The following is a 27,987-nucleotide window of genomic DNA, read 5'->3' as shown; positions in this document are numbered from 1 at the left end:
GTTACAATAATTCTGTTATACATATCAATATTAATATTTTAACGTCCATTTTTGGCACTCTTAAAATAAGGATATTTTGGTATAATAGCAATTTGCAATTCTATTTTAAAATTGTTAATTAAAATTACTACAATAAAGACATCTATTTTTTAAATAAAAAATAAGGTCGGGGAAAAAACACTTTTAAAATGAAAATAATGGGCGTTCGATTATTATTGATTATTTTGCTAATTTGAATTAAATTATTGTGTCGTCATGAGTGTTACAGAAAATTAAAATAGACGTGAGGTCCAATGATCCGAGACTTGACTTCCCGCACCGCGAGAAAAGAAGTAATAAACACATTTGGTCTGTTATATTTTATTAACATTATTTTATTTATTTTAAAGCTGTAGCATTCCTCCGATCTCAAGCCGCCTTCTTCCAATCCGCTGCCTCGCCCTCTTTGCTCCCTCCCTTCCGCCGCCGATCCGTCGGCTATGGACTTCTCCTCGGTCTCTGTCAGTAAAGAGCAGGCGAAGATCTACCGGGACTGGTTCTCGTTCGCCGATTCAGGTCTCGCTTCTTTACCCTTCCTCCTTGTTCGGTTTGAGGCGATCTCTGCCAGGGCTTTGAGGATCTTCTCGCCATTGTGACAGATGGAGACGGCCGGATCACGGGTAACGATGCCATTAAGTTCTTCTCCATGTCCAACTTGTCTCGCCCTGACCTTAAGCAGGTGAATTGGGTCTGAATTCGTCGCTACTGAAAAAAGTTTTTACCTCTTTTCGACGGCTCTTTCATATTTTATCTCTAGGACGCCCACTTTAATTATTGTTGAATGAGAAGATTGAGCCCCTGGTAACTTTTCTACTTTAATGCAGTTGTTAGGATAGGATTTAATAGGAGACAAGGGGAATCACCTAAGCACATTGAGTCAATTAAAGATATTCATGATTCTGTGGTTATTAAAGGGACAATAATAGGCGAAATTTCCATTTTATTGTGCCTGAAAGAATGTGGAGGTCAGGTATTAAGGTTGCTATATGATAATCAAGTTACTGAAAAATTCATAGCTGTCTCGATTTCAAAGTTATTGAAGTTAGGAAACTAAATTTCAGTATTTTGTTCCTGTTGTGATGGAGAACTTACTGCTACTGTGTTTTATAGTATTTGTGATCTCAACTAATCTAAAGCTCACTTGAAGGTTTCCTAATTAGGGATAATGGTGTTACTCTTTTATGATCGTGTTGTTTGATTATTCAACTATTTTGTAATACATTTATTTGTACTTGCTAGTTATTTTCAGTTTCTATAAATGGACTGCTTTGATACAATAACACGAGCGATATTCTTTTTTCAAACCTGTGAAGATATAATCAGTAACCAATGTTCCTACCAAACTTTAATGAAGGTATGGGCAATTGCGGACTCTAAGCGCCAAGGTTTTTTGGGATTTAGAGAGTTCATTACAGCCATGCAGGTTTCTGGTGACATCTTTTTTTTCCCTTGCTTCAATATTGTTGATGTTGATAAGAATGCATAATTCTGTAAATTGCTGTCTTATTTTTTATTTTATCAGCTTGTGTCTTTAGCACAAGCAGGAAGCGAAATCACTCAAGATGCACTTGCTCATGCAGGTAAACTGTGGATTTTTAAATACGGCTTCATATCTCATATGAAATTTGAATTAATAATAAACTATATTCCCTCCTTTTGTAGATTTGGAAAAATTGAATCCTCCAATGATGGAAGGTTTGGATGTTTTGCTCACTGTAAGTCAGGCCAAGTTTTTCTGAACTACTAAATTTAGTAGTCTGTAACTATTCTAACTCTCTCTTATTTGATAGAGAAATAAACAATCACAAAAGAGAGTTGATTCTGAGCTAGATGGTATAGAAATTCTTATGTATGCCAAATTTTCTACTTAAGTATTTTCATCTTGGATAAGAACTTATTGTTAATCTTTCTTAGTGAACTCCGAGCCACAAAGTCCTCCATCAACATTCCAATGGTTCAGTTCAAAATCAGCAAAGAAGGTACTTCTTCCCTATGTTTGCTTCTGTTCATGCTAATTCTTCAATCATTGTGGCAGTAGTTTGATTGCTAAGAGCTAAATTCATTGAACTTAGTTACATGAACTTTACAAAATATGATATTCAAACTCTCTATGTTATATTTGAGATCTTCATCCACAAGGTTACATGTATATGTGATTATGAAATCAATGTAAATGTTGATCTACATTTGTTACCAAATCAATGCAAGCACAATTAGTGCAGGATAATGGATAGAAAGTTGAGTAATAGAACATGGTAGTGTACATGCTAGAAGGAAATAAGTACAAGAGTCAGGGCTTAAAATTGCTTGGACCAGACATAGGAACCAGGCTTTATACACAGGATTTTGCATGCCAGTTTACTCAGAAACATAGAAAGTGTAGTTTTCGGAATCAATCAATCCTAATATGGATTAGAATGATCATTCTTAAATTAAGCAAAATTACTAGAAATTATATGAAATTGTGAAAGTAGTATAAAAATCAGATGGAATTGGCTAACATGGATTGAGTAACTGATCAGAATTAGTCATGCCAACTAATTTTAACATGGTTTTGTTGATTCTGGAAAGGTCAAATCAAGGGACAACAAAAGGAGTAGAGAAGGGTTGATGACTTGAGAGTTTCTGTAGTCATGGTTCTCTTTTCCCACAGCTCAACTTTTGACTGATGGCAGAACCACTTGTTCAAGTCTATTCTCATATTAATATCGAAAAGGGTATGGAGGAAAATTTATGCTTATTGGGTGGTCTGAGCAAGGCCTTCTCTATGTGGAAATATATCCCAAATCCCCAATTGATATATGTAGTTGCTTGGCTAAATTGGTTGATCAGCAGAAATAAGTCTCTGATAGGAGTTAGTTTGAGGTTGTGATCTACATACACAAAAATTTTGTTATCTTAGGTGGTTCATGCGTTGACATGGAAATACCTTGCTAACCTTCAAGGTTAATTCATAAATGACGTCTAATCAGCAGTTTAATATCTGACTTTAAACACTTCTACTGTACTAGATATTCTACTCTTTGAAACTATGTACCTCTGTCATTAAAAGAAAACGAGTGTTGTATGTTGGATTTATATAAAAATTGAACATGATAGCCACTAAATTGCTCGCAGCAGTGTAAGTGGAATCATTTGGTGTTAATTCAAACTTGAGTGTTATTGAATTTGTGCTGTTTCTTTTCTATGTTTGTCACCTACCTCTCTCAATAGATCTCACTCTGTCACTCTTTCACCCTCTTAGTAGGCAATATGCCGATATTGTATAGTCCTTTTGCTGCTAAGCAAACATATGACAATGCTTTGTTTATAACAGATACCATTGAGCTCAGTTACTTCGTGTTGGCGTTCTGGATCTTCGTCCCATGTTCCGGATTCTATCCGCTCCGAGAAGCATAGAACCCCATAGGACAAAAATTTTATCCCGCCCGGATCAATCGACATAATCTTCAAAGAAGATTAAGTCGATCGATCCACAGGATCGCCGATTCTAAATTACTTATCTACGGTTTTACATTTTAGTTCTAAGTATAAAACTGCGGAAAATAAATTATACCAGAACCCGGTTTGAACCTCGGAATCTTCTGCTGTATTCCTTTCTCCTTCTCGGACGTTGTGTGGGCAACGATCTTCCGAGAAACAAGAACTGCAACTTCTGCTGGATGACGCCTTGGATCGCCTTGCTTCTTTCTTGAACCAGCTTCTTTCTTCCTCGCCTTCACCTTAGATCCGGCCACCACTTCAAGGGAGAGGTTCGGCCACCAAGAGCAAGGAAAGAAAACAAAGCAAAGAAGAAGAAGAAGAGAGAGTAGTGGCCGGCCAAGAGAGAAGAGGAAAAACTAGAGCAATTGCGAAATCGGAGAGATTTCGTATGCTATTCTCTTTGATGTGTCTCTTGGCCGCCCCCTCCCCCTCTCTTTTATAGCCTCCCATGCCCAATCAAGCCTTGGCCGCCCCCTTCAATCAAGGAATTGATTTGGATAATTTCCATAAATAACTTCCAAATCTAGAAAAGAATAGGCGTTGATTATTTCTTCCTTTGATTGCTTGGCGGCCCCCTCAGTTTTTTATTTTAAAAAAACATTTCCAAATCCAAGGGGAGGTGGCCGGCCACATCAAGGATGGCTTGGTTCAATTGGTGAACCAACTTTATATTAAAGAGAAATAAAACCAAACCTAGGAGATCTCATCCATTGGATGCAACTTAATCTCATCTAATGGTTCTAATATAATCTTCTTTAATATAACTTGATCTCTTCGATCCAATGGCCACAAATAATCATGCTTTGGGCGTGGGCTATAGAGAGGGGTTCGGTTCACCTTGTGAACCGGTTTTTGCTTCCAAAGAGAATTAAAACCAAACCGAAGAGATCTCGTCCATCGGACGCAACTAGATCTCATCCAACGGTTCTAATTTAATCTCTTTTGATCCTCTTTATTTATTTCGATCCAATGGATGCAACTTGATCTAATCCCAAGGATACAAGTTGATCTCATCCACTAACTCATCCTACGGTTGAGAACCAATCTCATCCATCGGTTAAATCTTATCCGACGGCTGAGAACTAATCTCATCCGTTTGATTGCATCTTGTAGAGATTTCTTTAGGCTACAGCAGGGACCTCGAGGAGGTATTGGATCTGGCCTTCTGATGGGTTTCGGATCCCGTATTCAACTCCGAATACACACCTACATCCATCAATAACGATCCATTCCACTAGAGGATCATTATTGCACTACCAATCCAATCCCCAAATTACGTTATGGGTTCCTTCTTATTATTTTATGCATTGCTCCCCGTGTTTAAGATATCGTATGTCCATCAATTATCTGAGTTCACTGACAACTCAATAATCGACATCTATGTCCTTGAATAGTACCACTCATCCTTATTGTCAGTCGGACTAAGTCCACTTGCAAGATTTGACATGACAAACCTTATGAGCTCTTCAAGGGGACATCATCAACCCTACTGGGACACGGATTCCTTCTATAATTAACGGCACACCATATAGATAGTAACATCACCCAACTTACCGAGAATATTTGATCTGACGGAAAGATCTCACCCTTTGGTAAATCAAAGTGATAGTTACTAAATATACGCGCCCGTTTATTATATCGGGATTAAGAGTGCATAAGTATAATAACAGAGGTCTTGTTCAATTTATGAGTCAGCGTAAATTGAACAACCTCAATGGTCCTACTCAATACACACAAAGTGCACTAGTGTAATTCTACAGTCAAGATAGACAGTTACTGAATTACACTACAACCGTTCCCGATGGTTTGTCCAAAGTCATCTTGGTTGTGAGCCTTAATTTATAATTTACAAGGAGCTGATAATCATGATCTTCTGTGTCTCACAGACACCATGTTATCTACAATGTAAATTAAGGGGACATGTTACAAGTCTAATCTATTGCAACCATTTGACCAAAACATGATTCCTTTATTTCATGAAATGTTTATATACAAAAGAGCTAGTCTTTTCAGTATACTCCAACAATGATCTTATCTTAAGCTCTTGGAAGGGAGGGAATATAATCTAGAAGCTAACTGCTATGAATTTCTTAAGCTACTGGAACACATCACATTTGTTGACACCCCTGGGGTACTTTCTGGAGAAAAACAACGAACTCAACGTAGTTATGACTTCACTGGCGTTACGTCATGGTTTGCTGCAAAATGCGATCTTATTCTCCTTCTATTTGATCCCCATAAGCTTGACATCAGTGATGAGTTCAAGTGTGTTATTGGCTCTCTGCGTGGTCATGATGACAAGATACGTGTGGTTCTCAATAAAGCTGACCAGGTTGACACGCAGCAGGTGAACAAGTTCCAATTAAATTCCTCATCTTTTGACAGGAGATCATATACTAGGAGCGATTATAAGATCTCTTGCTTTTGAACTTTCTATAACAAAAGTGCTTTTTTTTTTTAATATGGTTTTTGATATGCAGCTTATGAGAGTCTATGGTGCATTGATGTGGTCACTTGGAAAGGTTCTGAATACTCCTGAAGTAATGCGTGTGTATATCGGGTGTGTTCTCAATGCAAAACTATTCATTATTTCCATGGTATCCAAGAACTTCTGTTGCTTTTTCCCAGGAATCATTTCTGGTTTTTTGCTTTTTTCAGATTGCTTATTATTATGTCCTAGTTATTATTTTAATTCTTATTGGACTGCAATCACAAGCATTGCAATGTTATAGTTCAAAACTATTCTAATTATAATTTACAGTTCATTCAATGACAAACCGGTGAATGAAGCAGCTGTTGGTCCACTTGGAAAGGAACTTTTTGAGAGAGAACAAGATGACCTCCTGTCTGACTTGAAAGATGTTCCTAAAAAGGCTTGTGATCGCAGGGTAATCTTGTTGATTTGTGACCTCTTTCAAACTACTTTTTTTTTTTTTTTTAAATTGTTTCTAATTTAGTTTACCTTATGGATTGCAGATCAATGAATTTGTAAAAAGGGCTAGAGCAGCTAAAATTCATTCCTATATCATTAGCCACCTCAGAAATGAGATGCTGGCGATGATAGGTAAGGCAAAGGCTCAACAAAGACTAATTGATAACCTGGAGGATGAGTTTAAAAAGGTAATGTTCCTTTCCTTTTGTAGTGCTGAAAAAACATTATCCAATAAATCTTGATTGTTTGTACAAATTTGTCTACCTAGACATGTTTCATTGATTGTCCCTGCTTGGGCAATCATTTGCTAGTTAGGCTTATGTCATATATATTAGAGGACTCCTTGCTTTTCATTGAATGAAAATAAGGAATACCTTTGGAAGTGTATGCGACATAAAATGTATATACATACTAAAATGAGAAATGCCAGAAAGCATATTTGGCAAAATGAGATGAAGTACAAATATGCTTTCAGTCATTTCTCATTTCAGTATGTGGAGCCTAGGCGCAATGGTAAAATTATTGTCGTGTGACCTTGTAATGATTTGAGTTGCGAAAATAACCTTTTATAATAAAGGGTAAGACTGCGTACAATAGACCCAATGTGGTTGGACTTTTCTCGGGAACCTCACATTGGCAAGAGTTTCGTGCACCGGACGGCTCTTTTAGATGAAGTATATGAATTTGCCCATATATCCATAATTAGAAAGTTTTTCAATAAGTATCTTCTGAGTTTAGACATAGGATATCTTATTAGAATCCATTATTGTCTTATGATTGTTCATGGTTATACTTTTAAAAAAAATGAACTAGTTTTCATCTGCTGTTAAAGAAATTGGATCCAGAACATGTGGATATACTAAAGCAATTCATGAATCTATATTTCTTGTGTTGATTCTCACTATTTCCAACTCCTTATTCTTTATCTTCTTTTTTTTTTTCGTTTCTTTTGCACATGTATATTCCAAACTTGAAAGGTTGACTTATCTATTTACCGAACAGTGCTTATATTCTTGGTCAACTTCATTGGATATGTATATAAACACTAAGTAGTGCAACAGTTTTGTTATTTCCTTTGATTCTTCATCATCATGCAGCAGTCAGTACACTGTTTTCATATGGTTATTCAATTGAGTATCTGCAGCAAACCAACTAACCAACCAACCGAGCAATTTTCTTTTCCCCTTAATGTATGCCAGTTTTCATCTGCCTATACACTGAAATCTTTCTTCAATAGGTTCAAAGGGAATATCATCTTCCACTTGGGGATTTCCCCAATTTGGAGTATTTCAGAGAGATTTTGAATGGTTTTAGTATCGATAAGTTCGAGAAGCTGAAACCAAAAATGATACAAGCTGTCGACGATATGCTAGGGTATGATATTCCAGAACTACTAAAAAACTTCAGGAATCCTTACGAGAGATGACTGCTCTCCCTGAGATATATCTATCAGCTGTACCATAAATTCTAGGAGGGCAGTGAGTTGGAGTTCGATGACAGTAGTCTACTTGCAACAAAAGTCTGATGCGAGCATGAGTTATTGAGTTCTACTCGAAAGTACTGATATGAGATGTATGAATTGCGATGTATTGCTGCCTAATGAACTATGGATGATCACAGCTTATTATTCAACGTTTATGTTCTGTTCCACAAGGTGTTCTTAGTTTCACCTCGTGCAACTCATTCTGTTTGATAGGTGCAGCTTGGACATTGCTTTGCTTCTAGACAAGTGATAAGACCAGGCGCAAACTATTTATAGGCTTTGGGAAAGATGCTTGGCCAATACTATGGTGCCAAGTGCCAAGTTTGTTGGGGGAGGACACGTGTAATAATTATCATTTATTATTACACTTTCTAAAATTTAAAATGAATATAAATGTAATCAATCAACTTTCATAATCTTTTATAGAAAATAAGGCTATTTTCGCAATCAAAGGATGTTGGACATCTGGATTGGCCGTCGTATGCACTTTCCAATTTACTTTGGTGGTCAATGGGAAATTTCTGTGGGACCGGATCGGTCACCCTCAGGGATTGAGTCCATGAGACTGATTGAGATTTATTATTTTTTTTATAGAAAATAAGACTATACTCTAAATAAATTACATAATATTTATATATTTATTTATTTTAGGCCACAAAACCCCGTTCCGATTCCTCCAGGCTCCATGCGAAGACCAAGTCGTGCGTGTTCCCGACTCGGATGCATGATTCACTGCAAGCAGAATCTTGCAGGGCCACACATCCGTTGCCACGTGTCAGTAAAGTCATCGTCCCGATCCCAGTCTCCGCCATCTCGTCAAAGTTTTCCTGTTCGTCAATTCTCCGCAAATAATCCGACCCAAACTTCTTGACGGGATCCTGGCACCGCCTGGCCGCGCTACCTCTTCGGCTTATCGTATGGTGTTGTTGTAGATCTGCAGCTCCAACGATCGCTATAAAACTACCGCCCGAGGACGAGATCTCTGGTTCCTTTCCTTGGCTATCGACGAGCTCTTCCTGACGGGATTCCCAGTGTGGCTCCAATGATCTGAGATCTTGTTCTGCATCTCAGTTCCAATCCGAGGTAGTCGGTATGGCAAAACGCTTTCTTTTCATGGATTAGGTCACTTCTTCTTCTTTTCCGTTGTTTTGGCAAGTAATTGGCTTTTGCATTTTATTTTTCTTGGAAATAATTTTCCAGGGAGAGCAGATGCGCGCGCTCTCGTTGCAAGAATCGCATTTTTCTTATGATCTTTTAGAACCCTTTGGCTTTGGTCACTGTTGAGGCCTCGTTTAGGCTCGAGGAATTCTGAAATTAATTTATGCATATCGTCGATTGAGAAATTCTGAAATTGAGGTATTGAGTAACTTAGAGATGGGATTTCTTAAAAATATAGACTTTGTAATGGTTAGTTGGACTCCCCTTGTTTGTATCAATGATGAGGGAAGTCTTCCCTATAAATATGGAGGTTTATGGAAATACCATTCTGTGATTGCCCTAGAATTAGGCTAAGTTGCCGCATTTCTTCAACAGAAAAAAATAAATAAAGAGCATTTGTCATCAAAAGGTTTCTATCAGTCACTGGTTTATGAAACTTTCTTTTGGAGATTGCATGGACTCTAAAAGGTGCTTTTGCCTTTTATTGTTTTCCTTGTTTTCTGGTTTAGTTGATCTTCCATCTCTGGATATCCAAAACATTAGTTTTTTCAGTGTTATGTTGCATCAAATCTTGCTTATTTACAATGTATCTTGTTTAGGTTCTATGGCTGTTAAAGGAAATGCTGCCGAGAATAGGCCCAGAAGTTCTGTTTCTATATTCGTAATAATTGGTATGTGCTGCTTCTTCTATGTTTTGGGAGCATGGCAGAGAAGCGGTTTCGGGAAGGGTGATAGTATTGCTATTGAGATAACTAAACAAACTGATTGCACAATCTTACCAAATCTTAGTTTTGAGACTCATCATAGTAGATCAGATATCGACGATGATGGCGGTGCAAAACCCAAAACTTTTGAACCATGTGATGAACATTATACAGACTATACTCCTTGCCAAGATCAAAGCCGAGCAATGTTGTTTCCTAGAGAAAATATGAACTATCGAGAACGGCATTGTCCCCAGGAAGAAGAAAAGCTTTACTGTCTGATACCAGCACCCAGAGGATATGTTGCTCCGTTCCCATGGCCAAAAAGTAGGGACTTTGTCCCTTATGCAAACGTCCCCTATAAAAGTCTGACAGTTGAGAAAGCTGTCCAGAACTGGGTTCAATTTGAAGGCAATGTTTTTAGATTCCCTGGTGGTGGAACACAGTTTCCTCAAGGCGCAGACGCATATATCAACCAACTTGCATCAGTTATTCCTATCGATAATGGGACAGTGAGAACTGCATTGGACACCGGTTGTGGGGTACGCAAAAAATTTGTCGCAAACTTCTTCCTGGATCATCATTGATTCTTATGTCATTGAACTTATAAGATACTTAAAAGTTTAAAAAAGAAAATTAGATCCCTCCAAATTCATTTTAACTTGACAAGTTTGGAAAATTCAGGTTGCAAGCTGGGGAGCATACCTTCTCAAAAAGAATGTTCTAGCCATGTCATTTGCACCAAGAGACTCTCATGAGGCACAGGTGCAATTTGCTCTAGAAAGAGGTGTTCCTGCAATTATTGGTGTCCTTGGTACAATAAAACTTCCATACCCATCTAGATCCTTTGATATGGCTCACTGTTCAAGGTGCTTGATTCCTTGGGGAGCACATGGTGAGTGTGGACTGTGGACAATTAGATTCTATTTCATTCTTGTTACCAACAAACACTCACCCTTAAGGATAGCAGTCCAAGATTGGGATCAGTCACTGTTTTACTCGTGTTGTTTTTTTCCCCAGATGGAATGTATATGATGGAGGTTGATAGAGTTCTTAGGCCAGGTGGATACTGGGTGCTTTCAGGCCCTCCAATAAATTGGAAGAATAATTACAAAGCATGGCTGCGAACACAGGAGGACCTTGAGGAAGAGCAGAAAAAGATAGAAGAGATTGCTGAGCTTCTTTGCTGGGAGAAGGTCTCTGAAAAAAATGAAATTGCAATATGGAGAAAGAGAATCAATACTGATTCATGTCCTCTGAGGCAAGATGAACCTCGTATCAGAACTTGTGACTCTTCTTATGCAGATGATGTCTGGTATTGCCAACTTATCCTGTCTTTCTACATGACTAAAATAATATAATTGGTGTGTTTTTCGATGTTTATGTGCTAGTTAAGTTCATATAAGTACATTTGTGATATAGAAGATATGTTAGCAGATCCCTCTCTCATATTTATTATTACTGTACTAAAAATTCACACCATGTGATTTGGTTGAATTTCAATTGTGAAGATACCATGGATCAAACCCTTAACTGTTTGACATTTTCTATCAACTTGTTTTTTGTACTGTTTATGACACAATGGTGCTCTAGGTACAAGAAAATGGAAGCATGCATTGTGCCTTTCCCGGAAGTTGACAATCCTGAAGATGTTGCCGGTGGAGAATTAAAAGCATTTCCAGCTAGACTGAATGCTTTGCCTCCTACAGTAGCTAGTGGTTTGGTTCCTGGTTTCTCAGCTGAGTCATTTCATGAAGACAACAGATTATGGAGGAAACATGTCAAAGCTTACAAAAGAATAAACAAGTATCTTGACACAGGAAGATATCGAAATATAATGGATATGAATGCAGGGTTCGGTAGTTTTGCAGCTGCAATTGAATCACCTAAATTATGGGTAATGAATGTGGTGCCCACAATTGCTGAGAAGGCTGCACTACACGTCATATATGATAGAGGGCTGATTGGCATGTATCATGACTGGTATTTGCTCTAAATATTTCAGTTAGATTTTAGCTCTTTGTTTAATGTTGACATTGATGCACCTGCCATACTTTACGGGTTAGACTATTGGAAATAGAGCCAAAATTTATATATAAAAAAATGAAAGTGTATTAGGTTGAAGGTATGCCTGCTATAGATTATTTTTTTTTTTACCAAAGTAATTAAAATAATGTTGACACCACAAATGGTACATTCTTGCATAGATTTCATTTAGGATAATGTATAAGTGTCCGACCATAAATAATTGGGGATTCACGACTTGTTGTTGATGCAGTATATTATATCATATTTTCTGACGTTAGCAATCTAATTTTAATGGTTAGTGTTTCACACAATATGTTCGAACCTATAATCATGAAATAACTAGTATAAATCATTTTATAAATGTGTTTTGAATTCTTTGTGAAGTTTAATGAATTAAGCATATTCTACTTCACAATATGTTCGAACCTATAATCTTGAAATAACTAGTATAATTCATTTTATAAATGTGTTTTGAATTGTTTTGAATTCTTTGTGAAGTTTAATAAATTAAGCATATTCTACTTATCTGTGTTAACTTTTTTGATTGAATATCACATTATATATGGTGTTGTTAAGCTGCCATGTATATTTTGCATTATGATGTCTATGGTTTTAGTTGGTCTAAAATAGTAAAGAACAAAAGAGTTCAAGACAAAACATTTCTGTAGGATTCTTCATATGGTTGCAATTTGTTTGTGGTTTTATTTGGTCTAAAATAGTAAAGAACGAAAGAGTTCAGGACAAAACATTTCGGTAGGATTCTTCTTCTTGTAGTTCATTTCTCAGGTAACCAGATATTATTGATGACCTACGGAAAACTTGTGGAAAGAACTAAAGTATGACTCACAGACCGTTTTCTCATGTACGAATTCACTAGTCTTTCTCACAATCCATAAACCAAGGTCTATAGCATTGTTTTGGTTTCTATTCTGAAACATTCTCCTCCCTATTCTCTTCTAAACTAGGCATTACTTTGTCCAAACTATAATTTAAATATAGCTTTTATTTCCTCATTCCACAAGCAGAATGTTTAACTTCTGCTGTTAATTCCTTACTTTCTTTGTTTTTACATATTTTTCCTCATCTTATAATATAAGCAGCAGTCGTAAGTTTCGAAGTGTAGCTATTGGAAGATCAATTTGGTTTTATTTACACTTTTTACATTTTATATGCTCTTCAATCTAGCGTGGATGTCAGTAAGTTTACATTATTTGCAAATATATCATGTTAGAGATGAATATTCCTCATTATAATCCGTGTTTGTTGGGTCAGCTTGTCAATGTGAATGTGTCATAATACATCATTCATATCCAAAATGTAAGCACAGAGCAACCTCCTTCCACCTTTTTCAGTCTTTTATGCATGTGTTGAGCAATTCTTCTGTGATGTTCGATATTAATGCAACCTTTTTGCTCCACTGCAGGTGTGAAGCTTTCTCGACTTACCCAAGGACATATGACCTTATCCATGCCCAAGGTCTTTTTAGCATGTACATGAACAAGTGAGTTTGTTAGTTTCCTTACGTACTTACTTGGGATACTTCTTTGCTGAACATAGTCGTTCCGGTACCAGGTGCAAAATGGAAGACATTCTCCTAGAAATGGACCGAATACTGAGGCCCGAAGGCGCTGTCATTTTCCGAGATCACGGTGATATCCTGGTGAAGGTGAAGAGGATGATTACTGGAATGAGATGGAAGACAAAGATGTCAGATCACGAGGATGGCCCTCTTTTGCAGGAGAAGATTTTGGTTGCAGTTAAGCAGTATTGGGTCGTCGACAAACCGAAAAACCAGTGGGAGGGTGAGCCTGATCAATCGTCAGTAATTGAAAATAGCAATCCAAGCAGAGAGGTTGACCAACCAATTGAAGAGCAAATATGAGTTGAGGCACAGCCATCAACCTGTTGCTTACTTGGAGATAAGGGTAGCTTTCTCCAATAACACAGTCTCTCCCCCTTCTTCGGTGTTCAGTAGTGAATCTTTTACAGGGTAATTTTTCCCCCCTTTTTTCTTTTCAATCCTATCGATTCTCTCATCTGCTAAAGAGAGAGATTTAACTTGAACATGAGGTTCCTGTGAAATTCTACGTATTCTGTTGTATGTGGGGTTCTTCACTGGAGTTGAATGCAGAGCAAGGACTAATTCCTCATCCCAGGTATATATATGAATTAATTGTAATAATTAATTAGTAGATGTTATAATAATTTTTATGATGTTTTTAATATTGTTCAAATAATTTTGATTAAATTTATTTATTTTTAATCAATTTGATAAAATATTTTTTAAATTTGAAAGTGTTCTATGTATGTTTTTGATCAAGTTAAATTTTAAAAAATATTTTAATTGTTACACCTTATAATACTCTAACCATTATAATAATATTAAAATAATAGTATTTTATATAGTTTTGGGACATCCTTTTAACATTTTTAATAATTAGGGTACCTTTTAATTTTTACCTTTTATTTATATATATTTTGAATTAATTTTTAATAGACCTTAGGTCAAGGGATAATAAACTGATCAAACTTGGGCGTAAAAATTATCGGGTTATTTTTCAATTGACTAAACCGCACAATACAAAAGAATTAGTCAGATCCGATAGCCCTTGGTCAAGATCCGGTCAACCCAACCATATTCGCTCCAAGCTAGACGATCTAGACCGACGATATTCGGCGGTGATGAACGGCCGATCTGTAGGTCGTAGAATCTTTCCTATGCGGAACAGCATAATTCCACACTCTTCCAGCAACTCTTTTATTCATCGACACTCTTCCTCGGGAAAAGAGAAGGTAGGTTACAGCGAAGAAGAAGCCACCGCCCGGCGCAGTAGAAGAGAATGGGATCGGGATCTTTTCTCAAGGTAGTCGCAAGAAACTTCGATGTTCTTGCTGGGTAAGCATCTGTACTCACCATGTTCGTAGCACTTTCGTTGGAATACGTTTTGGTGAGCATGGTTTTGGACGATTCGTCCAGGTTAATCCATAATCATGGTCTAAATGCATTTCGACTCCTCGTAGTATTGTCCATTTCAGGGATCTCCATCGTCGCACTGCCTTAGCTTTTCCGCAATTGAATTTTTCTTCCATCATCGGGAAGACTATGTCGATCGACATCCGCTAGTAATGTGCATTTCGTTTTAGAGCCGGGAAATTAATGTTGTCCCATTCCTTGTTACTTTGGAACTTTCCTGTTCCTTTTGTTACTCGCTTGTTGCTAGGAAATTATATACTTCTTTGACCCAACTGTTTATGATATTGCCTTTATTCTTGTTTGATGGATAACTTTTAGATAACAAATTATAATAATCTTTTATGGTGACGTGAAACTTGATCGTAATCTTGTGCCCTCAAGTTCTTCTTGATTACTTGCTTTAACTGAGTAGGAGAGGAAAGGAAACAATAAATAAATAAATAAAATTGTCAGCTTCTCTTGTTTTCTTGGAAGGCACGAATTGGAGGGGAAGGAATTTAATTTTATCCATATCTTTCATTTTATATCTGCCTAGATCAAGCAGAAGTAAGGGAGAAAAGTTTGATCCTTTAATAAATCTAACACAAGTAACGTGTGTGTGTTTTTTCCTTTTGGTTCCATTGAAGAACAAAGGTGAGTGGAAGTGATAAAATGGAAATAATATAATTTTATTCTTTTTTTTTCAGCTCACTGCTTCCTTTTCCCCCTATTTCCTCCTCTTCAAGTAAACACAACATTAAGAATTTCTTAATATCATTAGAAATTAATGGTATTAAGTTATTAGATTGTTTCTGATCCTTTAATTCTTTTGTACATTCTAACCTATCCATAATAACTTTTTTTGAGCTTCCTGTCCACAAATTTGGACTGAGCCTGAAAGTGAACATGTATATATTTGGGTATTAGCCACTCTTATCTCCTACATTACTTCAATGCATAAATGATATATTAACGCAACCTATCAAACAATTGGCTATTATAATATTTCTTACACTCACTAACAACACATCTTTCTTTTTCATCTGACAAACTTCTTATGTGATCCTATATACCTAAGTGCAAAGTTTTTAGGATGGAGAGCCGATCTAGGATTGAGATCTACAACTTAGTCAAAATATTTTTAGAACTATATTTGATATTTATAATTTATCATGTGAACTAAATTTTAATGTACAACATTAATATGAACACATTAAACTATATTATCTGACATCAATACAAGAAGGATGACAACATCAAAAGTTAAAAAAGAATTCTTTTAGTTAGGAGTTGTTTATTTGAATATGATTGTTTTTTTTCTCTGTTAGAAAGATTTCTATTGTGTTTCCTGTTTAGCAACTGCATGCGAATTATTTTTGGCTGCTTAGATTTTGCAAGTGAAGCCTAACATGGTATCTTTTGTGTCCATGTATTATCTAAATTAGAAGAGATGTCTCACTTCCCTTCCATGCCCCTTGTCTGTATCCTTGTTTTATGAATAGCAATACTTCAGGGATCTTTTAAAAACAGGTTTTCTAATGATTTAAAGAGAAATTCTTTGTTTTTGTTGTAACTCTGCAATTTGTGGTCTATCGAGCCTTGCTTAGCATGTTATTTTAGGGCACTAATCAGATAGTTGCCTTTTTTTTATCATTCTGCTATATTGATTAGAATTAATGTAGTGTTGCATCAGATTTTGAAAAAAATGGCTGAACTTTTATGATGATAAATGCTGAAATATCTATGGAATGTAATTAGTATAGGATCTAACATCTACCCATGTTTTTTTTCCTATCCTGTTTATTTAAATAATCTCAATCTCTAGTTAAGACTTTGCCAACCAAGAAGCATTATCAATTAGTATCTCAAGCTCAAAATCTTACATGTTAACTTCTTTGTTCTTGATTGGAGCACTATTATTCTTTTTCTTGACATTTTTAGTAAATGCATTATTTCTAACTGTTAAATTTAATTTGTCTTTTTCTAATTATGGTTTTCAGGCCAGTGGTTACTCTTGTGTATCCATTGTAAGTGGAAACTATAACCTGGTACACAATTTTCTCTTTTCTTTCTTCTTCGTCATTCATTTGAACATTCATCTGCTTAATCTTGACAGGTATGCGTCCATCAAAGCAATAGAAACCAAATCATCTACTGATGACCAACAGTGGCTCACTTATTGGGTGTTGTACTCATTTATTACACTGTTTGAACTTACTTTCGCAAAGGTTATAGAATGGTAAATTCATCTACTGATGACCAACAGTGGATAGTTTTTACTGCTCACTTATTGCTCAGTTTTTACTGCTCATAATTCCCTGCTTTTGCTTGTCCACTTCTTCTACAGAATTATTACATCTCACTATCCACTGTTTTAAGTTGTAAATTTTTCCACTTACCATTGTGCAATTATTAACTGCATCAAATGTAGTCATATATGCTATTTATATGCCCATATAGTTACATATTGTGTTAATCTTTAATTGTCTTGCCTACATCATGTTTATTGAGTAGTCTAGACTATATAGACATGCAAAAGATAACTGTTAGTGTGTATGTATATTTTAATAGAAGTATGATGAATCGGTAAAAGAAAGATTAGGTGCCTGACTTGGGATCAAACCCATCAGTGTTGTGTTCTGAGAGGAGAACTTAGGAAGAATCTTTTGAAGGGTTGGGAGGATCAGTCAGCCTAATCCTATGTTCCTTGTGCTTCCCTATGTTACGGAAGTACATATTAGAACAAGAACAAGAAGAAAAAAGAGAGACTGGGCTTGTGAGAGTGAATTTTAGATGTCACACCTCAATATGTTGTGTATTTAGAATAGATGTTTGTACTTCCTTATTGACAGCCAATTGATTCTGTATGCTTGTGACAGAATAAACATGGTTTTTATTCCACATCTTTTATCTCAAACAACCTTGATGAACTGGTTCACATGATCAGTTGTGTCCCTTCACAAGTCCATGGTATTTGGTATGCGTTTACTTATCTCCAGGGTTATAAACTCTGGCTCCATCTTAAGGCTTCTCTTCCTTAAGCTGATCATTTGCACTAGGAGGGGTGAGAAGAGAGGAGCAGTGTGGTTCTCCTGATTGGATTGTTTTCTTGTTTTGTCTCCATTGCAAAGCCTTTTTTCTCTATTGGATCACACTAGCAGTCACGTTGTTACCCCTGTTGGTTCTGTTTATACATTTATGCACATGCATATTTCTGCATAGTTGTCCTCATGCCCCATATGCATCCTTATGGTAATCTGATTGCATGCTGCTTGGATAGAATTCTGGTAGTAACATTGGCATTACTGAAAGTGCAAATTGCCTAACGTGTTAATATTGATTATTTTTCCCAAAATGTGCCCCTATAATTACTTTTTCCCAAAAGGTACCTCAGATCTATTTTCCGCATAATACCCCTCATTTCTCCTCTGAAAGGTGTTGTAAGCTAATTTGTAAATCAGCTTGCATTTTAAAAATCACAAATTGATCTCCTTTTGAACTCTGAGGCGTCTCACAGTGAACATTTTAGACTTCCAGATATTGAGAAATTTACTTTCTGACTCTAAATCTTGCTCTAAGATGTTGAGAAATTTACTTTTTGACTCAAAATTGTCCTAAGCTGACTGTCAAATTAGCTTGCAGCACCTTCTATATCGTTACAATGCAAGTTGATTTGCAAGACAATTTGTGTTATGAAAATCATAAATTTATCCGATATTTAGCTTTGAGGCACTTCAAATTTAACATCTTAGACATTTCGAGTGTCAAAAATTGATATTGTTTTATCCTATCTTTACTTGTGCACCTTTACCCATTCTGTGTCAATTTCTACAATGGAAGTTGATTTGTAAATAACTTATACTGTGAAAATTATGAATTTATCCAATATTTAGCTTTGGAACACCCCAAGTTGTACATTTCAAAATTTCAGGTGTCTAAACTTATTATTTTTACTCTAAATCTTGTTGCGATTTGCGAATTAGCTTGTGCTACCTTTTTGAGAGAAAATCAGGAGTATTACAGGGGAAAATAATCTAGAATGCCATTTTGGGAAAAAAAACAGTTAGGGGTGAGTAGGAAGAGTGCATTTTGGGAAAATGCTCATATTGCTTTCCTGGTCCCAGAGCACTTCGAGATTGATTGGCATTTAAAACTAGCAACAATAGACCCAAGTAATTATGTCTTTAACAAAAAAATATGATGGAGCTTGGTCAGGATATTGTTTTTATGCACATTATGTGCGTTACTAGAGGAAATGCAGCTTGTTTTCTCTGTTCTTTTGTTGACTAACCTTTACAAGGTAACCATGCTAGTCATAATTATTTAGGATCAGCTATATGTATCTTTCCAGTTGTCCTTCTATTGAACTCTATGCAAGTAACACTAGTAATATCCAAATTTCTAATTCAAATTGCTTCAATGCATACTGTCTGGCGTAGGTTCCCCATTTGGTCATATGCAAAACTGTTCTTTAGCTGCTGGTTGGTCTTGCCCTACTTTAATGGTGCTGCATATGTTTATCAACATTTTGTGAGACCATTATTAGTCAATCGGCAGACAGTGAACATCTGGTATATCCCAAGAAAGGAGGACATAATTAGTAAACCAGAAGATATATTATCAGCAGCAAAGAAATATATTGAAGAGAATGGACCAAAAGCATTTGAGTCGCTGATAAGCAAGGTAAGCTCATGCTATAACATTGTTATAGTCCTTCCTCACATGTGTTACTGGACATGCCATAGTTAACTCATCATAATCTCGTGGAGTTGTTCATCGTATAATGAGATTTTGGTTGTAGTGTTTGCAGTAGGATAGATCCTGGGGAGTGATGTATGCTGTATTTCAAATGTTAAGAAAATCTATACCCATGGTTTAAAATTTCGTGTTGCGTTGGGCGAAAACAGACAAAATTTGCATTATGCCTTGCTGTTCGGCACCGTGGGCCATTGCAATTCCGCAGCGATCTTCGTAGGGTCACGGAGGCTGTTGCTATCTCCATAGGGTCATGGAGGCTGCCACAATCTCCGTAGGGTCACGGAGGTTGCCGTGATCCAAAATATTTTATTTTTATTTTTTAAATATTTAGGTCAAAATTTTTACTTTAAATTAATATATTTTAAAAAATATCAAAACTATATTGGCATGATATGATATGGTATCAAAACCGTATCGTTTCGGTCATAAATCAAAACTCTGATATAGTTTGAAAATCAAAACCATGTCCATACCTTGTGCTTTTGTTACATTCTTGAATTGATTTCACCTGTATTACTTTACTAACAAGCACAGTATGATTATCTCTACTAAGTGATATCGTTTATACATGTGCTCTATTGTTTTGCATCCTAACATCAGCATCAGTAGGTTTAGTACATCATTCATACGCCCATTTTTGTTATGAAATTTCTCCAATGATTTCACCTGGCTTCTAATGGCTTTTGGTAAATTTTCTGATCTCTCTCTATCTCTTTCTGTATGTAGTATGCTTTGATGCCATTTCTGCAAATGCTCTCATTTGATATCAGAAACAATTTCCCAGCTTACTTACATTTTTGCTAGAGCATTTAACTTTTGCAGCAGTTGGGTAATGCACAGATAAACTTGAATGGAGGATGCAACTACATCATATTTTCACCTTCTGGTTCCTTTGGGGTTCAGTGATGATGTCTAATATTTGTCCAAACAATGTGATTTTCATTTGAAAAACATGATCTATATGTTTTGCCTAACAATATATTGACTTTTTCGTCAGCAGCTCAAAGTTACTAATGCCTTGCAACTGTTGTTTGCAGTATCAAAGGGAGCCTAAAACTCGTCGGACAATTTTAGAGGAGGTGCAAGCTCAGCAACAATCTCATGCAGAAAAAGAGTATAATCCATGGGGAGAAAACTCTACATTGTTCGATGATGGTCATAGATACTGAAACAAAATTGTCTCATCTTGTGAAGGTTTGATCGCATATATTATAGATTAATAAAAAAATTATATGTTTGGCTATAATATATGATTCTCCTCTCAAACAGTTTCTTTACATGTTCTTGGGACAAGAGAAGGCTACTGGATTATACTTGAATTGAGGTGCAGTTATCAGGCTTTAGTACGGAGATCCTTTCTGTTGCATTCTCCAGTTCAAATCACCCCCCTTCTTTCTGATTGTTGTATACTGTATCTCTTGGTAAATGTTTGCTGATATTTGAATTTTAATGCAGATCGCCTCTTTTGCAGTTCAATTATGAAACTAATTCCTATATTATACTTTCCTATATGTTTTTGGTTTACTAAATTATTGAGCATTTCACATCCTGAACTCTGACTGCAAAAATATACGTTCATGTTGGAAAAACGAAATAGACTTGACATTATCTGGAGGGACATTGAGACTCACCTTTTAACCAGCGTTAAGGATACATTCATTTTCAAACAGCTTTAGCCATTTCTCTACATCAGGGTCATGTAGGCCATGTGGTCATGCATTTCAGAATGGTGAATTTGAGTCTACCTCAGTTTTCCAAGAACTCAGACGGCATTACACGGTAACAGGTATTGTGGTTGCCAGTCTATGCTTTGTTTCTGGGTAATACATCAGATCGGTGAAGATGGAGTTTGTGTATTGACAATACACCTTTTCGTTTATAACTATCAGTTTGTTATTCTCTTGCTTATGTTATATCATTGAATATAAGAAACAGGTCTTATGTTTCACGTGAAGAAAATTTTAGATCAGGTTATCATAATCAAGAAGAGCCCTATGTCTCTTGCGTATTTGTCTTTTGTTAGTCCTGAGGCTTAACATCAGGAGCATCAACTATTAGATATTTTTATTTGCTTATGTGACATGCTAATTGAGCAACTGTAATGCCTGTATTTATCTCTTAGATATTTTTATTTGCTGCATGTTTCCAGCGTTTATTTAGTTCAAATTTGCCATGTTTTTGTCCTGTGAGCTCATCTGAGATAGAGAGAGGTTTAAATCTGATTTGTTTATGAATCTTATCCATATGATAAATATTTTTTTGACCCCTCACCTTTTTTTGGTTAATTATTGATTTGTGTGACAATATCCTCTAATTGTAACAAGCTTTAGATAGAAATTGCAATAATATCTACACGTGGATCACATTTCCCAGACTAACATGATGGCTGACCACTAACAATTCATTATCTTATAATTATAAAGTCTTTGGGGATGATCCAATGTGGGTTGTAAAGGCTCTGTCGCGGGTCCAAAAGAAAACTAAAGCTCAGCTCTCGATCCATCGGAGATCATTAAGGGATCGATCGAGCTGAGCTGCATGTGTCTTGTGTAGGTGCGAGCGAATTGATCCACAGATGAGCTCTAGCATGGCGTCCATCAATGGCCAGCAGCAGCTGCAGCAGCAGAATTCCAGTCCGGGTCCAAACTCTCACCACGTCAACAATCCTCTGTTCGACGAACTCCGGTGGGTGATCCAGATTCGGCACTCGGTGGAGGACGTGGACGACAGCGACGACGTCGGCATCCCGGTGTCGGTGTTCAACGTCCCCAAGAGCCTGCAGGTGACGAAGCCGGAGGCGTACACCCCCCAGCTCATCGCCCTCGGCCCCTACCACCACTGGCGACCCGAACTGTACGAGATGGAGCGCTACAAGCTCGCTGCCGTCCGCCGCACCAAGAAGCAGTTCCACACCATCAAGCTCCAACACCTCGTCCAGCAATTCACCAAGCTCGAGCACAGGATCCGCGCCCACTACCACCGGTATCTCGATCTCAGCGGCGAGACCTTGGCGTGGATGATGGCGGTGGACGCCTCGTTCTTGCTCGAGTTCCTCCAAGTCTACGCCGCGGTGGAGGACGGTGGTGGTAAAGCTTTGAGGAGACTGTCGTCGAGGATGTCGCATTTGGTGGACTACACGGGGAGGAAGTCCGCCCACAACGTCATTCTTCGCGACATCATGATGCTGGAGAACCAGATCCCCCTCTTCCTCCTGCGGAACATCTTGGAGTCGCAGTCGCCGTCCGCCGAGGCATCCGACGAGACGCTGGCGAAGATGCTCGGCGGCTTGCTTAAGGAGCTCTCCCCCTTCAAGCTGATGGATAGCTTCCCCTGCAGCATCGACGTCAAGCAGCACTCCCACTTGCTGGAACTTCTCTACTACGTCGTCGTCCCGCAGTCCGACGACCAATCCGAAGAAAACGAGATCGAGGAACCCAACGACGAGACGGCGGCGCCGCCGAAAGGGCAACCGCGAAAAGGGAGCAGCTCCGGGGGCGGCTACATGAAGCAACTGTTCAACTCCGTGGTGAGCATCGGATCAGGGCTCACTGTAGCCCCGATTCAGTTCGTCCGAAGCGTCGTGACCTCGAGGCCGGTCAAGTTTGTGGCGTTGGTTCCATGGAAGATCCTCACCAGCCTTCCTGGCTTCTCCATCTTGATGCAACCATTGGAGTCCTTTTGCAGCTCCGCCCTGCGAGGACAAGATAGGGATCAGATCCCTCAAGCATTAATCAACGGAAGCAGCTCCATCAACAGTAGCCGCCTCTGGTGGAGGAGATCATGATCCCCTCCGTGACGGACCTGGTCAGCTCCGGCGTGAAGTTCTCGCCGACCACCGGCGACTTGTCGACCATCGCGTTCGACACGAACACGGCGACGTTCTACCTCCCCGCCGTCTGCTTGGACGTGAACAGCGAGGTCATCCTGCGGAATCTGGTGGCGTACGAGGCGTCGGCGGCGATGGGGCCGCTGGTGTTCACCAGGTTCACCGAGCTGATGAACGGCATCATCGACACTGAGGAGGACGTGCGGCTGCTCCGGGAACAGGGGGTGGTGGCGAACCGGATGAAGAGCGACGGGCAGGTGGCGTCGCTGTGGAACGGCATGAGCCGTTCGGTGAGGCTGACGAGGGTGGCGTTCATGGACAAACTCATCGAGGACGTGAACAAGTACCACAACAGCAGGTGGAGAGTGAAGACGGGAAGGTTCATGAAGAAGTACGTGTTCGGTTCATGGCAGTTCTTGACGTTCGTGGCCGCCATTCTCCTGCTCCTCCTCACAGCTCTGCAAGCATTCTGTTCGGTCTACACTTGCTCCCGCTGGTTCGGGGTCGTCGACGTCCAGAAACATTAAGATACATCGTTAAACAGTAAGTACTTCATAAGTACGTATTAATCAAGCATATTTCTGGGCATTATTTTGGTGTTTAGAGGGTTTTTGAGCTGTGTGTATGATTTGCTTCTTGATTTGATTTTTGTATATGTACGGAATGATTTGCTTAGTTTTTGTAATCTTTAAGATTTTTGGCAATTTTAAGAGAAACATCCCTTTAATGATTCTGATAATTAAGGATTCTCTTAATTATTGCTCTAGAAAATACTTAACTAGACAAAAGTTCTACATGGAGCTTGGATAAAGAGAAGTAGCCACAGAAGATAGTTGAGTCTCAAAACAAGCATCTGATTATGATTTTATTCTAAGAATTCAACCTCTCCAGGTTTAAAATTCTGTGGATGAATCAACCATGTAAAATGATTCACCATTAATCCTGTTTATACATACATTTATTTTTGTGTAGTATAGGCCTAATTTCTGCTACATTAATTTACATGTATGAGATATATATATATATATGTACTACTACTACTACAACAACAAAAGTGACAAACAAACTCAGCAGGGGAAGAGAAAAAATGAAGGCTCTCTACAAACTTTTGCTTCCACAAACCAGATGTTGCTCAACTTTGCATCACACCACGCCAGCTGATGCGTTGTAATTTTCGACATCCGTAGGACTCTTGCTACCAGCTTCAAGTCGACTTGAGAGAAGAAGAGATCTTGATTCGATCTGTCTTCTTTAGGCTTCTGGAACTTCTTCACAAGGCAATTCCCGGTTCTTAAAATGTCTTTCAGTCTCCTTTCTTTCTGAGTCACACAACACATGGAACAGTAAACATAGGATCACAAGTTTGCAGTAAAAAAGGATAATGATGTTCTTTGTTCTAATCTAACATAAAGAAGATTGATAGACTACTACCTTTTCCAACTTGATTTGGATCTCTGACATGAGCTTGGAGTCTGCAGGGTCTTCAAGCTCAGCATGAGATCCAGTTAACATCTTCAGAAACCCTGGAGTTTCATTCTTGTCTGCCTTGACAAATTCCCAAAAGATCCTGATGGACTCCTCCATTATGTCGTCAAGGGTTTCAATTGTAACGATGAAATTCCCCTTGCTTTCATCCTCCATCTTCTCCTTCATGGTATCCTCTGCAGCATAATAAGTGGAAATTCAGTTCTGGTGAGTGATATTCTCGATCAGGAATGGAGTAGTAAATTCATGCACACTAGCTACCTCTTATGACTGGAACTTGGAGGAGATTCTTAACGAGAGATCGACTGTTGAGATAATTCGGTAATCTCGGTCCTCGGAAAGGCTCATCCTCTATGAACCTCTGCAGCAACGCTTGGAATTGTTGGAATTCATCAGCTACGTGATTGTACTGATGCTCGAATTCCGGCAATTCTCTGGACTTCTCATACTGCCAACGCAAGAACTCCCATGAAAGGCATGTTTGTGCCACAACAACAAGCTCCAGATCATTCTTCACCTCCTTGATCAGTTTGTCAGATGGATCTACATCCATTTGAAAATTACAGGACCATAGATTCTGCAGGAGGACAGATTTGATGGACTTTTGAGGCCCCTTCGCATGAACATGATCCTTGAGGTTGAGAAATCCTGGGAGAAGTAGTGATCGTTATCGAATATGTTGTTTTTGATAAAAAAAACAAAGTTTCAAGCGTTTGACAAATACCTATTGTGTTCATCTTCTGGTAGTTCAAGATGTCGAGCTTCCACATCCTCTCTCGATAAATTTTGTGGAACTTATGGAGCTCTTCTATAGGATCTTCGTGCTGAATTTTGCCAATCTTCCATGGTTTCAGATCCTCGACTATTTTCGGGGCTACCGATTCCTCTGAGATCGAAGGCAGGCCGGCGGCCCTCGCCCTTTTCAGCTCTATTTTGAGCTGCTCTATGAGATCCTCATGTTCCCAGAGAGACTCCAACTCGTCGTACTCATCATCATCCAATTCCTTTTCCTTCTCTAGTTCTTTCTCTAGTCTATCCAATTCTTCATCTGTGCTTGAAATTGCTTCCAAAAGAGGATGAGGAGAGAGATCAAATCCGGTCGGCGCTTCAGAAACTGCATCACCAGTTACTTGAGGTTCACCATCACCATTGGCATTCAAATTTGGTGGTGTTGATTCTTTCTGAATTCCTTTTGATTCATCAGGGCCTTGATTCATAACCTTCTCATCATGCTCAAAATTTCCATCTGGTTCATTCTCTTTCGACATGGTTCGATTGGAGAACTCCTCATTTGCAACAACAGATTCTGTATCATAGCTGTGAGTAAGCCGTGACTGTAGTTTTTCAAGTCTTTTAACAGCTTCCAAAAATTTTCCACTGTATCTAGCTGAATTTGCTTTGTGTTCATGATCATCGGAGTCGGCATCGGTGTCGGAGACAAGGCCATTACTGTCTGAATCCACAATCAGATCCTTGACAGAATAACCATCACTTGCACTGAAGCTTTCGGTGTCCGAGTCCAATCCTGCAAACTCATGGAACATAAACCTTCCTTGATGAACTCTTCCAAATTCAGCTGATAAATTTGCCCTGGTCTTCAGAAATCCCTCATCTTCAGCTGTGGGCACACTAGCAAGATTGCTAGCATACGATTTTCGGGAACCTTTCGAAGACACAAAGCTCTGAACCTTCACTGAATCAGCATCAGAAATGGATTCAGCTTCCCAGTTGAAGCTAGAAAACTTGGGAAGAATAAAGATTGCTTCATCTGATTTTTCCTTCTTCACTCCCTCGATGCTCTGAAAATTGTCTGCCTTGAAGTATTTTGGTGATGCTGAACTAGCTCTGGAACCGAATTTTCTACTGTCTCCTGATGAGAAAGCCTTCGACTTTGTCGACTTGTCGGTCGGAAACCTCTCGCCGGCGTGGATTTGTCCCTGCCGCCGGTCTGTCGAACTTCGTCGCCGGCGCGGGAAGTCTTTCGATGATAAAGAGCTACTTCTCTGAACTGTACTAAAATTCCTGTTCCTGGAAGCATGGTCAGGATCGCGATAAGAATCCTGAAAAACTCGATAAGTTTTTGCCGCCGGCTCTTCGATGAACCCGGTGAAATCTTTCCCCGACGAGAAGCTGTAGTTGTGAATTCTAGCGTTTGGCGGCGGCGTCGGCTCGCCGGCATCCTCTGCGCCAAGTTGCTTCAGCTGCTGTCGATCGGAAAACTGATACTGAAACTTGAAACAAAGTGATGGCGGCTCTTCCTCTTCTTTATTAGACTCATCGTCCTTCCTCCTCAAATCAATTGCACTCTGAGGATCACTTCCTTTCTTAGGTCTGAAGACAGAGCAGGAAAGAAAGAAAGAAAGAAAGAAAAAAGTAAAAATTTGCATCCAAGAAAGATAGAAAATTGAACCGCAAGTAGCAGAAACATCACGTCCTCACCTCAAGAAATGCATGGCTGCGAAACTGATCGCCCAAATCAAGGAACTGGTGAAGATGAACCAGAAGAAATCAGTGAAGATTTCCATGGCCTTGTTGGACAGCTTCTGGAATTCCATGGCTTCAATTCAGCAGCTCTGTGCAACTCAACTAAAGCTGAATCCCAATTAGAATTGCAAATCAACGAGAGGCTTCCTTACGAAGAATGAAACAGAGAAGAAGAAGAAGAAGAAGAAGAAGAAGAGGAGAAGAAGAAATTTCATAGTGGCTAAATATTCTTGCGAAAGAAAAAGGATTCAAGAAAATCTAATGAAGAAAGACAAAAAAAAAGCCAAAATAAAAGTTTGCGTTCCCTATGAAAAATTGACAGCCAAATTGCTCCCTTCCACGCCTTGGGAATTATTCATTTCTTCAGGAATCGATCTATTCCTTCATTTCACATTATTATTATTATTATTATTATTATTATTATTATTATTTATTTTCACATTGTGCCTTTATTTTCCTGGTCAAGACTCAGACTTTTGGATTGCGCGTTTTTATTGAAAATTTACAGAAATCTTCGACGGTGACGTATGATAAGAAAAGTATCGGTGATTAGTTAATTGAAGAAAAGAAAAAGAAAAAGGAAAAAGAAAAAGAAAAAGAAAAAGGACATGAAAATGAAATCCGGAATTCTAATTAATCGATCTAAAGTTTGTT

The 27,987-nt window shown here is 38.3% G+C and overlaps 5 protein-coding genes across 6 annotated transcripts; 4 read left to right on the top strand and 1 right to left on the bottom strand.

The window, feature by feature from the left end:
* The first annotated feature begins 322 nt into the window (after positions 1 to 322).
* LOC141814521 (EH domain-containing protein 1-like) lies at positions 323 to 8,120 on the top strand. The gene is made up of 14 exons (XM_074702477.1): positions 323 to 332; positions 390 to 555; positions 639 to 718; positions 1,394 to 1,462; positions 1,562 to 1,619; positions 1,702 to 1,754; positions 1,830 to 1,872; positions 1,954 to 2,018; positions 3,356 to 3,380; positions 5,574 to 5,869; positions 6,003 to 6,082; positions 6,284 to 6,410; positions 6,499 to 6,642; positions 7,692 to 8,120. The coding sequence occupies exons 2-14, from the start codon at positions 480 to 482 to the stop codon at positions 7,878 to 7,880; spliced, it is 1,305 nt and encodes a 434-aa protein (XP_074558578.1). The 5' UTR covers positions 323 to 332; positions 390 to 479; the 3' UTR covers positions 7,881 to 8,120.
* A 682-nt stretch (positions 8,121 to 8,802) lies between these two features.
* Positions 8,803 to 13,970, top strand: LOC141814713 (putative methyltransferase PMT2). Of its 2 annotated transcripts, none has more exons than XM_074702653.1 (7): positions 8,803 to 9,020; positions 9,695 to 10,341; positions 10,484 to 10,694; positions 10,820 to 11,114; positions 11,393 to 11,782; positions 13,251 to 13,328; positions 13,400 to 13,970. In XM_074702653.1, exons 2-7 carry the CDS (start codon positions 9,700 to 9,702, stop codon positions 13,707 to 13,709), a joined length of 1,926 nt encoding a protein of 641 aa, XP_074558754.1. In that variant the 5' UTR covers positions 8,803 to 9,020; positions 9,695 to 9,699; the 3' UTR covers positions 13,710 to 13,970. The 2 variants fall into 2 exon arrangements, with proteins under 2 accessions (XP_074558754.1, XP_074558755.1); XM_074702654.1 differs by having other exon boundaries at positions 8,803 to 9,027.
* Positions 13,971 to 14,618: 648 nt separating this feature from the next.
* LOC141815008 (HVA22-like protein a) lies at positions 14,619 to 21,014 on the top strand. Its single transcript, XM_074702969.1, has 6 exons — positions 14,619 to 14,723; positions 16,781 to 16,807; positions 16,897 to 17,019; positions 19,220 to 19,463; positions 20,576 to 20,732; positions 20,808 to 21,014. The coding sequence occupies exons 1-5, from the start codon at positions 14,668 to 14,670 to the stop codon at positions 20,705 to 20,707; spliced, it is 582 nt and encodes a 193-aa protein (XP_074559070.1). The 5' UTR covers positions 14,619 to 14,667; the 3' UTR covers positions 20,708 to 20,732; positions 20,808 to 21,014.
* An 819-nt stretch (positions 21,015 to 21,833) lies between these two features.
* Positions 21,834 to 24,020, top strand: LOC141815007 (putative UPF0481 protein At3g02645). The gene is given in 2 exon segments (XM_074702968.1): positions 21,834 to 23,293; positions 23,296 to 24,020. Coding segments are annotated over 2 exon segments (1,776 nt in total). The 5' UTR covers positions 21,834 to 22,113; the 3' UTR covers positions 23,892 to 24,020.
* A 177-nt stretch (positions 24,021 to 24,197) lies between these two features.
* LOC141815067 (uncharacterized) lies at positions 24,198 to 27,674 on the bottom strand. Its single transcript, XM_074703033.1, has 5 exons — positions 27,289 to 27,674; positions 25,574 to 27,180; positions 25,111 to 25,497; positions 24,796 to 25,025; positions 24,198 to 24,683 (listed from the first exon to the last, which is right to left on the bottom strand). The coding sequence occupies exons 1-5, from the start codon at positions 27,402 to 27,404 to the stop codon at positions 24,432 to 24,434; spliced, it is 2,592 nt and encodes an 863-aa protein (XP_074559134.1). The 5' UTR covers positions 27,405 to 27,674; the 3' UTR covers positions 24,198 to 24,431.
* Positions 27,675 to 27,987: the final 313 nt, after the last annotated feature.

This window comes from Curcuma longa, chromosome 21, assembly GCF_044706935.1.
Source record: "Curcuma longa cultivar G26 ecotype Majalengka, Jawa Barat chromosome 21, ITB_CL_G26_1.1, whole genome shotgun sequence".
NCBI classification, from domain to species: Eukaryota; Viridiplantae; Streptophyta; class Magnoliopsida; order Zingiberales; family Zingiberaceae; genus Curcuma; species Curcuma longa.
This window is presented reverse-complemented; position numbering and strand designations above follow the sequence as displayed.